Source organism: Selaginella moellendorffii, unplaced genomic scaffold (genome assembly GCF_000143415.4).
Source record: "Selaginella moellendorffii unplaced genomic scaffold, v1.0 SELMOscaffold_277, whole genome shotgun sequence".
NCBI classification, from domain to species: Eukaryota; Viridiplantae; Streptophyta; class Lycopodiopsida; order Selaginellales; family Selaginellaceae; genus Selaginella; species Selaginella moellendorffii.
In genome coordinates this window covers 1-14,987 of record NW_003314535.1, presented here as the reverse complement: position 1 = coordinate 14,987, position 14,987 = coordinate 1, and the positions used below count along the sequence as shown (strand labels likewise).

The window sequence follows — 14,987 nt, the reverse complement described above, 5'->3', positions numbered from 1 at the left end:
TGCGTTCTACCTCTAGCTACAAACTACGTGAAGTTGCTTTATCTTTCACAGCAACGTTGTCGCTTGTAATATCTGCATTTTCCCGGGAAGGGCATCAAGGAATTTTTTTGATAGGGACCAACTCTTGTGGAGCTCCATGATAGCTTACGCCGAAAGAATAGAGTTCCAAATGCACAAGTCTTGCTGCGGCATTTGATCAAAGGTGGCCTTCACAAGCTCCAAGTTTGATGGTTGTGAGAGCAACATTTGATAGAAAAAGCTCTTGGTTTCCTCCCCGGTGCTGTTCTTGGCAAGAACATTGAGCATTGTTGTCCACGACGAGAGAGCTCTCTGCGGCATGGAGTCAAATATAAGCTTTGATTGTCTAACATGTAGCATTGCATGACGGTGTTGCTCGATCTCAGGCATCTGTGGAAAATTCAACATCCTCGTTTAGTGCGCATGCGCCAAGCATCACAGTCCAGGTGACGAGATCGTGCTGCGGCATTGCATAAAAAAATAACTTTGTTCTGTGTAGCGACAAGGCAACCAAGATTGTTGTAGGTCACTAGCCTCCATATTGTTAGTAACTATCATCGCAGCTATAGTCATTAGGCAATCTATCAAACATTGATCGCCTTCTAGTTATGCTTTTGAAGTTTTGAGCATATTCGCATAGAATCAGACATATTCCCTACTTTGTCTGCTGAACAGCAAGGCGTCATTTGTAGACACATAGAATGATTGACAATAAAGACAAAATTATTTGAATTTGAAATGCAATTGTTAAGAGTTTGACTTCGAGTCTTAAAACTTTGACAACATAATCTAGGCAGCAGTTTTTGGTTTTCTTTAGATTCTATCAATGCTATGCCCGTACATTTGCCAAGAGAGGATACATGGCTCTGCTGCTCACAGCAATGAGGTGCCGACATGCAGCTAAGGGGCACAGCCAATCCAAAGAAGTGGGACCAAATTGCATGTTTGTGATCAGTTCTCTTAATGTAACCAGCTCTTGCCAAGCCATCGATCATGCGGGAGTAATGATGGTGACATGGTTGAATGCCACAATCAAAAGCCATCGAAACACAAAGTAACTTCTAGCACATTCAACACTACCAACTTGGCCGTGAGCACTAAGAGCTGAGACAAATCTACCTTAATTGTAAATGCCGGCCATCTGCATATTGTGAAACAACTCAAATACAGAAACCAAATCCCCTGCTTGGGTACACGCAAGTGAGCATTGCATCCCAAGAAAATCCATTCTTCTCTGAAAAGTTTTTCTAGCATGGAACATGACCATGCCATATACCCGTTTCGGGCATAAGCATCAAGCATGGTGTTCCAGGAAACTAGCTGCTGATATGGTATATTATCGAAAATCGTCGTGTCAAGTCCATATCTCTTGATCCTGCATAGGCATACAGCAGTGAGCTCCTCGATACTAAACTCCAACTTGACATTTTGTCAAATAGACACTTGCCTGCTCAACTTTGCCAGCGTGGGAATATCCGGCTAGCATGGCATTGCATGCGACTGAATTCTTGAGTAGCATTACTAGGAGAGGAGTTTTATTTCTTTCAACGTGATGTTATTTTCACTTGGTCGATGTGGATGTGTAGTACAAAATCTTTAACGAGATAATGGCGTGGATGGTCCCGTACCTCCTGCCTTTGGTTAAGCTGCGTCATCTGGAAGTTCTCGACTTGGGAGGGTCCGGATCGATCTCGTCGCAGCTCACAGGAGCCATCCCGAGCTGGTTCTCCAACAATGATCCAAGACGAAATGCATCGCAGTGCTGAGCCTCAGCTCCAACCGCATCACTGGGAAAATCCACCAGAGCTTGGCCAACTCACGGCGCTCCACTGCCGCCATCCCTCCCAGCCTCGCCAATCTCACGAGCTTGAAGACGCTGAATCTCGCCTTGACCGGCAAGATTCCAGTGGAATTCCTGGCGCTCAAGAACATGAACTACTTGAACGTCTCCCACAACGACCTCACTGGCGCCATAACTAGCGGCGGACTGCGGCAAGCGCCTTTTACTTTTCAAAACATTTTACATGCTCTGAATATGCTCCTGAAAAAAAAAACCCAGATAATATGCGTTCTTTTACATTTGTCCCGTTTTGCTAGAATTGTATATAAGGATTTCAGACCCTGAAGTTGTAAATTAATTTCGTCCAAGTCTAGCTCGAAGCCATGTCGAAGGTGGCAAAGTTCTTAGAGCAACTGATTATCAAGCTGGCCAATGCTGCTGTGGAGCTAAACAGGCAATCCAAGCCGGGCACCAGCAAGCTGAAAATGCTTGAATTTCTCATTGGAGTGGTTGAGAAGCGATTCTACCATGCCCAGGTGTGATAAGAATGTTTTGATGCTTCTCACCGCTTGGCTCAAGCCACTTCCAGATGGGTCATTGTCCCATGCCATGATTCGTAGCACAATCTTGCTTGAAAAAATGCAAATTGATTTGGATGATGAGACGAAAAAAGAAGTAATTAGTGTGGAGTTGGTTGGGCAAGTTGGTAAGATATTTTTTAAAGCACAAAGAATAGACATATAAAAATAAAATGTTGGCTAAAAGGCTGATTGAGAAATGAAGACATGTGATCTTTGACATAGTGATTTGCCAAAGCAAAGTTGTCCACAATGAAACAATTGGTGAGATTTCTTCTCCATAAAAAAAAACAACCAACAACAGCGATTGTAAAAGAAAATTTGGATCTCGAGGAGAAGCCAAAGAATGAGAAGAATTCCGCCAACCACTGCTCCCAAGCCCATGACCATGAATTTCTCGATTCGTCCAAAGTCTAAGTTTGATGGAAAAGTGATTAGAGAGAGTATAACGCAACGTGAAGCAATAGAATCCAAGAGGGCGAGGATAAACAAGTCCATGAAACGACTACACAATGCTAACAAGAGAAGGCCCAGAGTCATGGGGGCTGAGGTGTCCTCGTAATGTAAGAGATGTTCTTTGCAATGTAAGACACGTTCTTTGCTTGACAGATCGAGCTAAGATTTTATACACTTGAAACTATGAGAATGTAAAAGGTTTACATTGCAAATTCATTCATTCATTCCTGTTTTACATTGTACAATATTTAGTGATCAACTAGTTAGAAAGAATATCATACGAAGAATGAAAACAACTAGGAAGAATCCAAGAAAAAACAAGATCTCGACGGATGGAACCACTACCTTGGACAATCGAAGCGATCATCGTTTGATTCTCGCTCGGAACAAAACTTTGACGCTCGCACACGCGATCTACACCTGCAAAACAGATCTCCCCGCCAGACTCTCCCCACTGCTCGCCGGTGATGGTCTTCTTCGCAGCTGAAAACTCCTGGCTCATCTTAGCCATGCCGTCTTTCATCGCATCCTCCATATTGGTGTAGCCATGCTCCTCGGCATACTTCCTCACGTCCTCCGTGATCTTCATGGAGCAAAACTTTGGACCACACATGGAGCAAAAGTGCGCGACATTTGCTCCTTCGCTCGGCAGCGTCTCGTCATGAAACGCCATCGCTGTCATGGGGTCCAACGACAGTGCAAACTGGTCCCTCCACCGGAACTAGAGTCCCGCCGTTCTCAGCGCGTCGTCCCAAGCCTGCGCGAAAGAATGCTTTTTCGCAAGGTCCGCAGCATGAGCAGCGATCTTGTAAGTTATCACCCCTTGCTTCACGTCGTCCCTGTTCGGCAGCCCGAGATGTTCCTTCGGCGTCATGTAGCACAGCAGCGCAGTCCCGAGAGCTCCAATGGTGGCGGCTCCAATGCCAATCGTATCCAGGGGCGATATCGGTCGTCAAGGGCCCGAGCATGTAGAACGGTGCCTCGTTACCTGGACATCCTTCTGCCAGGCCCGGCACAGCCAACTCTGAGAATTGCGACTGATCGTCCCCGTCGTGGATGGAGCCGGGTTGCGGACCATCGCCGATGGAGAGCGAGATATCATACTGGTTGAAATTGCAGTGCTCGTATGCAAAGTTCTCCTTGTGATGCGTCAGGCACCACTTGGAGCCACCCCTGGAAACTATTCCCGTCACCCGGTTTGCTGTGAGTGGATGAACCGCAGGCACACCAGCATGGATCGTGAAGTAGTCCACACCCTGCTCGGCCTGTTCCAGGAGCGTCCACGATAATGGCATGGATGGTCCCGTACCTCCTGCCTTTGGTAAGCTGCGTCAGCTGGAAGTTCTCGACTTGGGAGGGAACTTCTTCTCCGGACCACTGCCATCGTTGCTTGCTCAGCTCGCATCCACACTGCAAACGCTGGATCTGACAGGTTATAGATTTGAGGGACCGATTCCATCCGTAGTTGGGAAACTTACCAGCTTGAGGTACCTCGCCAAGCTCGAGAAACTCCTTGTCTTGAATCTCAGAGCAAGCTTGTTCACAGGCTCCATTCCTTCCTCCCTTGGGCAACTGAAAAGCCTTCAGCGTCTCTATCTCTCGGGTTCTCCCAAGCTCACAGGTTCCATTCCCTCATCCTTTGGGGAACTGAAAGGCCTCCAACGTCTCGATCTCTCAAGCATTTCCGAGCTCACAGGATCCATTCCGGAGCGTCTCGGCGACCTCCAAAACTTGGAATATCTCGACTTGAGTGGCACCAAGCTGTCGGGTTCCATTCCTCCATCGCTAGGCAAGCTTGCCAGCTTGGAGACGTTGAAGATATCAGGCACCAACGTCACTGGACGATACCCCAACAAGCACGGCAACCTCAAGAAGCTCAAGGTACTGGACCTTTCTTTCAACAGAGGTATGCATGGCCCCATTCCGAGCTCTTTTGGCCTGCTCGCTTCCCTGGAAGAACTTTCGCTCTGGCGCTGGGCTTACTGGACAAATATCGAGTTCTCTTGGCCGTCTTAGCAAACTTGTCATGCTGGATATCTCGTCCAACTCATTCAGCGGCAGCATCCCCGAGTCTCTAGGCCTTCTCTCCAATCTCAGCGAGCTCTGGGCCTCGGCAAGCCAGCTGTCGGGTCGTATTCCAGATGGTTTTGCTCAAGGTCTCAAAAACCTAAAAAGGCTGCAGCTTTCGATGAACAACCTCACTGGGCTTCTGGCCAACCTTAGCAGCTTGCAAGTCATCCGACTTGATAACAATACGAGCTTTGACGCCATCTCCGGGCTGAAAACACTCCAGGGGCTCTCAACGATCTCAGCGGCTGCAAGCTCCAAGGGTCAATACCTTCCTGGTTTGGCAGCATCAACCTCAAGGAACACCCGAGCTTACATGCGAGATCGACCTCTCCTTCAACTCCATCACCGGAGCTTTGCCCAATTCCTTAGGAAGAATCTCCAACCTCAAGCACCTCTTCCTCCAGTCCAACAAGATCCAAGGAAAACTTCCAGACAGCTTTGGAAAAACTCTTCCCAAGTTGAGGTATCTGGAGCTGTGCGACAACTTCCTTACGGGAGTCCCGAAAGACTTGAGCAACATGGGAAAAGGAATGCTATACCACCTCGGACTCAACTACAACAACCTCAGCTTTCAGGCCCTCGAAGGACTGACCACACTCCCCCAAGTTCCATCCCGAGCTGGTTTGGCAAGATCCCAATGGCCCAAGATGCCAAAGATGTCGTCAGCAATGTTGCAGTGCTGAGCCTACCGCATCACTGGGGAAATCCCACCAGAGCTTGGCCAGCTGACCCAACTCACGGTGCTCTACCTGGACGACAATGTGCTCATTGGCGCCATCCCTCCCTGTAGATGTGTGATTTTGCGTGTGGAATGCTTTGTTGACTTCGTTGCTTTGGTATGGTTATGTACATAACAGTATGGGTGTGATGCTTGGCAGTTGGTGTCTTGGATGAATGATTTGTCTCTTTTGCTAACATGGAGACTTGTCATCACTTGTCTCCACACTCCTCTTCAAGGCTTGCACCGTCAGTCAAATGAAGTGATTTGAGGAAGAGTTCATGCTTCACTCGAGGCAAGGACTTCGTCAAGATATCAACAACCATTGAGCAGGTTAGATAGAATTTAGGTTGATTGTTGAGTTGATCCCAGATGAAATGGAACCTCAACTCAATATGCTTGGTGCATGAGTGAAATCTCACATCCCGAGTCAACGCTATTACATATTGTTGCAGTAGAGTTTGACTGCTGGAATTTGAATCCTAAGGTCTTGCAGCAACGTCTTAAGCCAGATGGCTTCTTTCACTGCTGCTGCAGCTGCGATGTATTCAGATTCACATGAGGACATTACAGTGATCTACTACCTCCTAGAACACCTTATGGTTATACATGAAGACATACCCTGAGGTAGATCTTCTGTCATCTAGATCTCCTGCCTAGTCTGCATCTGTGAATCCCACTAGGCCGTTGTCTCCATTTCATCTTGCATATTTCAGTGTGAATTTCCTTGTGCCACTCACATACCTCATGATCTGCTTCACAGCGGCCCAATGTGAGGGTGATGGATTGTCCAGGAATTTTGAGACTACTCCCACATTGAATGCAAGGTTAGGCCTAATTGAGACCATCAAGTAGATGAGGCTCCTGACCACTGAACAGTACAGTGTTGTGGTCTCTTCCTTGGGAGTGTCATCTGAGGTTGATGTCAAACTAAAAGCCTTGAACAACTTTGAGTCTGCTTCCATAAGAGTATCCTCTGGGTTAGCATTAAGCATAGAGTACCTCTAGAGAATGTCATGGATGTATTTCTCCTGGGAGAGCTCAAGTACTCCACGTTGCCATCCCAGCAGACTTGAATTCCCCGACAGTAGTGCAAGTTTCCTAGATCGGTCATCTCGAATTTAGCAGCGAGAGAGGCCTTGATGCAGTGGATGAGTTGCATTTGGTTGGAGGCTAATATTATATCGTCCACATATAAAGCTAAGAATAGAAATCCTTGATCATCTCAATATATGTAGAGATTATTATCAGCTGTGCTGTGAGGAAAGCCTAATGAGGTTAGAAAGCTGTTAATTTTAGTGTACCATGACCTAGGGCTTTTTTTAGAGCCTTGTGCAAGTGGCAGATAAGATGCTCTTGTCTAGGACGTATAAACCTAGGAGGCTGAGCAAAGTACACCTCCTCCTCAAGATCACCGTTCAGGAAAGTAGTTCTCACATCAAGTTGATGGAGCTCCAGGTTGAGCTCAGCTACAAGGCTCATCAAAATACGAATTGCTATTAGGTTTACAATAGGGCTATAAGTTTCAGAGTAATCAATTCCCGGGATCTGAGAGAAACCATGAGCTATAAAGCATGCCTTGTAGCACTCGATGCTGCCATCAGCTCAATATTTCTTCTTGAACAGCCACTTGGCTGTGACTGCCTGACCAAGTTCTATTCTTGATCAGTGAGTTATACTCATCCTGTATGGCTGCTTGCCATTGTGCAGGACTAGAGAGAGCAGCCTGGTAGCCATGAGGTTCAGCAATGGAGCTCATGGCCCAGTAGAATCCCTTCTTACGTGGAGCTTGAGCAAGAGATTCAAGAGCTCTGATCGTTGGCTTGCTCACACGTCCTGAACAGGTAACAGCTCCAATCTTTTGACGAGGTGGCAGTGTCATGAGAGGATCTGAAGGAGGTGAACAGGAAGATCCTCTAACTGTTTCTTCACCAACGAACAGCTTGTCCATAGTAGCAGCAAGATTCTGCTCACTGGATGAAGCAGTGTTGCTGCTAGTAACCACCAAAGTGACTAGAGGAACTAATAGCCGTGGAGTTGGTGGAGAAGGCATGCCACCACCAAGTGGAGAAGGTGTTCCTCCTCCTGGAATGAGCAGCCTTTGGACTACTGGTGCTAGTGGGTGGGTGAGCTCGTCTTCTAGCATTGGGGTCAAGTCCACCAAGTTAGAACTTGAAGGAATAGTACCTTGAATGTGGCGATAAAGCTCTTGCTCATTGAATGAGACATCTCAGCTGAACACGAGCTTCTTGAGAGCAAAATTATAAACACAATAGGCCTTAGAATGAGCATGATAGCCCACAAAGATGGTCTTTTGGCTCCTAGGATCCAGCTTCTATCGAGTCGCATTTGGAATGTGAGCATACGCTATGCAACAGAAGACCCTCAAGTGGGCGCTTCCCAATCCAAGCTTGATAAGGAACCACACTAGTGCTCCTTGTGGGAAGGCAGTTACAGATGTAAACAGCCATGTTAACTGCTTCACCCCAAAAAAAGTTGGGTATGCTTGCATGCTGGAGAAGGCAACAAATAGTCTCTAGCAAAGTGCGATTGAGGTGCTTTGCCACACTGTTCTGTTGGGGGGTATGGGCTGTTGTGTACTGGTGAACGATGCCAGCCTCAACCAGAAAGTTGAGAAACTCTTTGTTCATGTACTCTCCATCACCATCCATGCATAACACTTGAATCTTTTGGCCAGTAAACGTCTTTACTCAGCTCTTAAAAAGCTTAAAGTGGTTGAACACTTTGCTCTTGGCGTGGAGAAGGCTCACCACAGTGTATCTGGAATGGTCATCGATAAAAGACACAAAGTACCTCTTGCAGCTGAGTGTTTCCATGGGCAAGTAACACACGTCACTGTGAACCAAATTGAGTAAGCCTGTAACTTAGTCCTCCATGGTTCTTGATGGAAAAGGAAGGCAAACTTGCTTCCTAAGATGGCAAGTTTCATACACACCCAGATAGCCAGTTGGGAGCGTGATGCCTTTAGCATGCTGGTTACGAGCTAAGGTGTGCAAATCTTGTTCATTGACATGCCCTAGATGAGTATGCTAGAGCTCAATGGTGTCTTGTGCTCGGAAAGCAAGCACTTGAGCTAGAAAAACCAATTTTGCGTTTAAACAATAGAGTGTTTCATAACTCACGCCACTAGCTACAGGAGCACCATCACGACCATAGATGGTGCACCCTTTTGGGAAGAAGGTGGTAGTAAATCCTTGATTTGAGGCTGCATCTATAAAAAGAATTGTCTACCCTACTTCAGGTACAGTGCATGTGATGAACCTCCTTAAGAGGTCCATTGGGTAGCTTAATCACCACCATGCCACGACGTTCCACCTGGAGTGGTCGCTTGTTGCCAACATAAACCTATTGTGGAGCTTGAAAAGCCTTCTAAGTGTGAAATGCAGACCTTAAGGGATTCATGTGAAAGGAGGCACCACTATCCAGCCATAGAACCTCAAGAGTAGACACTGGTGATGGGTAAAGATCCATCATCAATAATGAGTTGCTCTCGGTAAGCATGTGTTAGGTGGCAGCCTTTTTTGCACAATACTCATGCTCGACATGCCCCATCTTTCCACAATAGTTGCAAGGACCCTTTTTTCTTCTTGGAGAAGTTAGATCCAAAGCTGGGAGTTGTAGTAGAAGAGATATGAAGCCCACAACTAATGCCTCCTTTCCTCTTCTCCCCACTCGATTGTTTCTTACCAAGAAACAAGGCCTACTTGCGAGCAGTCTAAGGGGATCCTTGATGGCCAGCTTGATGCTCAACAATTTTGCACTCTTCCTCGAGCAGATCAAAGTAGAGCTCCTCCATGGTTTTGCCTAAGACAAAAGAGAGCATGGAGGAAGATTGTTGCAACTCTAGGGATATAGAGTAGAGTAGGAAGCCTTTTGCATAGTCATCAGAAACTATAACACCTACTTCCTTCAACTGCTATGTTAAGCCCTTGAGCTTCCAATGTATGTTGGCATTGTCTCACCAGGCTACATGCGTAGGGAGAAAAATTTATGGGTCAAAACCAATTTAGCATTAGTGTCTTTGGTTGCAAAGACTTTGGGAAAGGAAGTTTTAATTGGCCTTGGTGGATTTTTCTAGATGAAGGAGATGAATAAATTTGTCTCTAAGACCCAGTCCAATCACGGAAAGTGCTTTGTGGTTTTTGGAGTCTTAAGTAGCCTACAAGGCGGCTTCTGTATCTTGAGGTCTCATTTCAGTTCCCTCCACCAAATCCTTTGCCATTAAAATTAATTAGACTTTGGTCTTCCAAGTCGTGAAGTTCTCACCCATGAACTTCTAAAGTAGCTTCTCCCATCCTACATCCCAATTGCCAGCCGGGGTGGCCATGGTGCTCGCTAGGGTGGTTCTAAATGTAATGCAAGATGGAGTACTAGTAGCCATTAATTTCTAGAAGAAAAGACAAAACAACAGAGTAAGCTAGAAGTGAGGAGGGGGAGGAGGTGGTGGGAATCACTGGAAGGGACACCCACATGCCATGCATACAGAGTGACAATTAGGGCAAAGGCACGGATGGACATCACGTTGCGCTCGCTTGCATTCTTGAATCTGCTGTTCCACCCTAGCAAGGATTGCGAGAGCCCTAGTGCAGTCCTGCTCATCGCATTGCTGTGTTTGCCAATGTTTCGCCATTAGGATCAAAACAAACCCAATACCATGTAGATGTGTGATTTTGTGTGTGGAATGCTCTGTCGACTTCATTGCTTTGGTATGGTTATGTATATAACAGTATGGGTGTGATGCTTGGGGTGTCTTGGATGAATGACTTGTCTCCTTTGCTGACATGGAGACTTGTCATCACTTGTCTCCACAGTCCCAGCCTCGCCAATCTCACAATCTCACGAGCTTGCAGAGGCTCGACCTTGCCAGGAACCGCCTGACCGGCAAGATTCCAGTGGAATTCCTAACGGTCAAGAAACTGAACTACTTGAATGTCGCCCACAACCAGCTCACTGGCGCCATACCTAGCACAGAGCCGCTCATCGACATGGATCCGGAGAACTTTGCCGCCAATCCGGGGCTCTGTGGCAAGCCCCTGCCCCGGTGCTCCCCAAAAACCCTAGCTCTGTCATGAAGATGGCGCCACGATGGATGCAAAGCACGAAGAGTTTTGAGAATCGACGGCCTGCATTTCGTTGCCTTGCTGCCTGTGGCTCTTGCATATGAAGCTATCATGGAGCTCCACAAGATTCGGTCCCTATCAGGAGTTGTATAAAAAAAAATTCCCTAGCATGAACATGCTAGTTGTAAAGTTATCACCTGGAGAGTGTGTAAGAACCATTGAACTTGGAACTAGAAGTTAACCTCCTGGCCACCAGTTGAACAGTGCCACTCTCAATGCTGGAACAAAACGAGAACAAGAAAATAGAATGCTATCTTTGAAGATATGCAGCAGGACTTCTTAGTATAAGTACCTTTGAAGCTCTTTCGTCCCTCATAGTGCGCGTTCTCTCCTATTAACGTAAATAGAGAGTGAGCCTCTTAGATTACCTCATATCATCATTGGCTTGTGGGTTCCCTTGCAATGTCTCAAACACTTCTCGTTGTTTTACTCGTTTCGCTCCTTGTTCACGGCACCACTGCGGCATCCTGCAACAGCAAAGACGAGAAGGCATTACTGGCTTTCAAAAGTGCGGACGTGGATCGGAGTAACCTGCTTAACAAGTGGACTCAGCAGTCCAGCTGCTGTGCCTGGCCTGGTGTCAAATGCGACGGAGCTAGCAGCCGTGTGAGCGAGCTCAAGCTGGAGTCTATGGGATTAAGAGGTACGCTGTCTCCAGAACTGGGAAGCCTCTCTCAGCTCCAGACTCTCAGCGTCCACGATAATGGCGTGGAGGGTCCTGCCTTTGGTTAAGCTGCGTCAGCTGGAAGTTCGCGACCTGGGAGGGAACTTCTTTTCCGGATCGACCTCGTCGCAACTCACAGGAGCCATCCCGAGCTGGTTCTCCAAGATCCCAATGATCCAAGACGAAATGACCTCGTTGCAGTGGTGATCCTCAGCTCCAACCGCATCACTGGGAAAATCCCACCATCCTGGCGCTCAAGAACCTGAACTACTTGAACGTCTCCCACAACCACCTCACTGGGGCCATACCTAGTGGCGGGAGAACATCGCCGGCAATCCGGGGGGCCTTATTGACGTTAACATTTTTTATTTTTTTCCTCACTTTTTTTTGTTTGCTCACATTTTTTCCTAGATAAAAGAACCCAGCTAGAATTGTATATAAAGGGTTTCAGACCCAAGTTTAGCTCGAAGCCATGGCGAAGGTGGCGAAGTTCGTAGAGCAAGTGATTACCAAGCTGGCTAATGCTGCTGAGGAGGACATGGAGCTTAACAGACAATCCAAGCCGGCCACCAGCAAGCTGAAAATGCTCGAATTTTTCGTTGGAGTGGCTGAGAAGCGATTCTACCATGCCCACTTGTTTGATAAGGGTGTATTGATGCTTCTTGCTGCTTGGCTCAAGCCGCTTCCAGATGGGTCATTGCCCCATGCCATGATTCGCAGCACAATCTTCACAATCTTGCTTGAGAAGATGCTAATTGATTTGGATGATGAGACGAGAAAGAAGCAGTTGGCGTGGAGCGGGTTGGGAATGTTAGTAAAATATTTTTTAGAGCACAAAGAAGAAACACATGAGAATATAGTGCTAACTAAGGGGTTGATTGAGAAGTGGAGCTATGTGATTTTTGACACAGGGATTTCTCAAAGCAAGGTCGTCCATGATGAAACAATTGATAAAGTTTCTTCTCCATCGAAAAAGCAACCAGCAATAGCGGTTGTGGAAGAAAATTCAGGGTCACTGCCATCTCCAAAAAAGAGAAGAATTCCACCAATTATAGCTCCCCAGCCCATGACCATGAATTTCTCTATTCGTCCGAAGTCCAGAGAAGTGATTGGAGAGAGTATAATGCAACGTGGAGCAATGGAATTCAAGAGGGCAAGGATAAACAAGTCCATGAAGTGACTACATGACACTAACAACAAAGTCATGGGGGCCAAAGTGTTAGGCATTAAGTCAGGATAATAGGATAAAAAAAAAGCATTACAATTAAGTAATTACCCTTTTAGTTAGTTGATTTAGTGTGTAAAGGATAGAATCCTAAAATTGGTATTAGAGCTTAGTTTGATTTTAGTGGCAAATGAGTGGGGCAAAAATATTCTGAAGGAAATATTTAACATGGTGGATCTAAAAAGAGGTTTGGTAAACCCTATAGTGTAGCCTAAATATGATTGCAAATGATCATTCTCTGATAAGGGGAGGATTGTTAGGCACCAAATCAAGATAATAGAATTAAAAAAAGGCATAATATGATAGATTCTTTCTAGTTGAAGTGATCATTGATTGATTCTTGCTTGGAACAAATCTTTGATCCTCGCGCACATGATCTACACCTGCAAAACAGCACAAGCAGCACACTCCCTACGCAGGTATTAACCTGTTCAGGTGCAAAGGGACTCTCTCAGCCTGTCCCTGAGACGGACAAGCACCCCTGGTGCTACCACTGTCAGCATTGCAAAATAGAACCTTCAAACTTATAGAGCAAAAACGAAAGAGAAATCTAGCTACACAAGCGAGAGCACCTCCACTTATTCCTTACAAACCAAACCAAACTCTACCTTCAAACTTGATTGTCATCTTCTCCAGATCCAAATCCTGTCGCTCCTTTCCTTGGCGAGATCACCTACAAAGACAAAGCTTTCAAGCAACTGAAGAAAAGAAAGAAAAGCTTACCTTGTGAGACAAGATGATCTTTGGTCCATCGCTCTTAAGCAACTGGTTCCTTGCTTTCCTACGGTAAGTAGATCTCCCCGCCGGACTCTCCCCACTGCTTGCCAGTGATGGTCTTCTTCGCAGCTGAAAACTCCTGGCTCATCTTAGCCATGCCGTCTTTCATCGCGTCCTCCATATTGGTGTAGCCATGCTCCTCGGCATACTTCCTCACGTCCTCCGTGATCTTCATGGAGCAAAACTTTGGACCACACATGGAGCAAAAGCGCGACTTTTGCTCCTTCGCTCTCGTCGTGAAACGCCATCACTGTCATGGGGGAACGACAGTGCAAACTGGTCCCTCCACCGGAACTGGAATCTCGCCGTGCTCAGCGCGTCGTCCCAAGCCTGAGCGAAAGGATGCTGTTTCGCAAGGTCTGCGGCGTGAGCAGCGACCTTGTAAGTTATCACCCCTTGCTTCACGTCGTCCCTGTTCGGCTGTTCCTTCGGCGTCACGTAGCACAGCAGCGCAGTCCCGAGAGCTCCAATGGTGGCGGCTCCAATGCCCGAAGTTATGTGATCGTATCCAGGGGCGATATCGGTCGTCAAGGGCCCCAGCGTGTAAAACGGTGCCTCGTTACACCAGTCGAGCTGCTTCTCCATGTTTTCTGGGATCTTGTGGAGTGGTACGAGGCCGGGGCCTACGTTCATCACCTGGACATCCTTCTCCCAGGCCCGGCGAGTGAGCTCGCCTTGGACAGCCAGCTCCGAGAATTGCGACTGATCGTTCGCGTCGTGGATCGAGCCGGGTCGCAGGCCATCGCCGATGGAGAGCGAGATATCATACTGGTTGCAAATGTCGAGGATATCGTCCCAGTGTTCGTACGCAAAGTTCTCCTTGTGATGCGTCAGGCACCACTTTGCGTGAATGGAGCCACCCCTGGAAACTATTCCCGTCACCCGGTTTGCTGTGAGTGGGATGAACCGCAGTAGCACACCAGCATGGATCGTGAAGTAGTCCACACCCTGCCCGGCCTGTTCCAGGAGAGTCTCTCGACACACCTCCCACGTCAAGTTCTCGGCGATGCCGTCAACTTTCTCGAGCGCTTGATAGATGGGAACAGTCTCGACCGGCACCGAAGCGTTCCTTAGAATCCACTCTCTCGTCTCGTGGATATGGCGGCCTGTGGACAGATCCATGATCGTGTCAGCTCCCTATCGAGTCGCCCACTGTAACTTCTGGACTTCCTTGATCGAGCTCGTCACAGCCGAGTTGCCGATGTTTGCGTTAACTTTGAGGAGGAAGTTCCTCCCGATGATCATCGGCTCCAGCTCCGTGTGCTTCTTGTTGGAGGGAATGATCGCCCGGCCTCGAGCAACCTCCGAGCGGACGAACTCGGGTTCCATGCTCTCTCTGGTCACGCAGTAGAGCATCTCCTCAGTGATGACTCCCTTCTTTGCGTAGAACATTTGCGTCATCCTTGGCTCGGACTTTGCCTCGCGTCTCTCGATCCAAGCTTTCCTGAGTTTCGGGATTCATGCGCAAAGGCATGCATGAGGTGCCGGCTTATTATCACCAGCTCCTCTGGCATCCTTTTCTTTCTTCTTTTTTTTTTTTTTTTTTTTTTTTTTTTTTCT

General features: G+C 47.3%; 3 protein-coding genes and 2 pseudogenes across 3 annotated transcripts; 3 read left to right on the top strand and 2 right to left on the bottom strand.

The window, feature by feature from the left end:
• Window positions 1–3,045: 3,045 nt before the first annotated feature.
• On the bottom strand, window positions 3,046–3,748 carry LOC9641045 (annotated as a pseudogene).
• Window positions 3,749–4,125: 377 nt separating this feature from the next.
• On the top strand, window positions 4,126–5,585 carry LOC112343889 (probable inactive leucine-rich repeat receptor kinase XIAO). The gene is made up of 3 exons (XM_024667976.1): window positions 4,126–4,713; window positions 4,790–5,177; window positions 5,272–5,585. Exons 1-3 carry the CDS (start codon window positions 4,126–4,128, stop codon window positions 5,583–5,585), a joined length of 1,290 nt encoding a protein of 429 aa, XP_024523744.1.
• Window positions 5,586–10,422: 4,837 nt separating this feature from the next.
• On the top strand, window positions 10,423–11,493 carry LOC112343888 (receptor-like protein 6). The gene is made up of 2 exons (XM_024667975.1): window positions 10,423–10,682; window positions 11,238–11,493. Exons 1-2 carry the CDS (start codon window positions 10,423–10,425, stop codon window positions 11,491–11,493), a joined length of 516 nt encoding a protein of 171 aa, XP_024523743.1.
• Window positions 11,494–11,897: 404 nt separating this feature from the next.
• LOC112343890 (protein IWS1 homolog 1-like) lies at window positions 11,898–12,605 on the top strand. The gene has a single exon (XM_024667977.1). It carries the CDS (start codon window positions 11,898–11,900, stop codon window positions 12,603–12,605), a length of 708 nt encoding a protein of 235 aa, XP_024523745.1.
• A 448-nt stretch (window positions 12,606–13,053) lies between these two features.
• LOC112343891 lies at window positions 13,054–14,880 on the bottom strand (annotated as a pseudogene).
• Window positions 14,881–14,987: the final 107 nt, after the last annotated feature.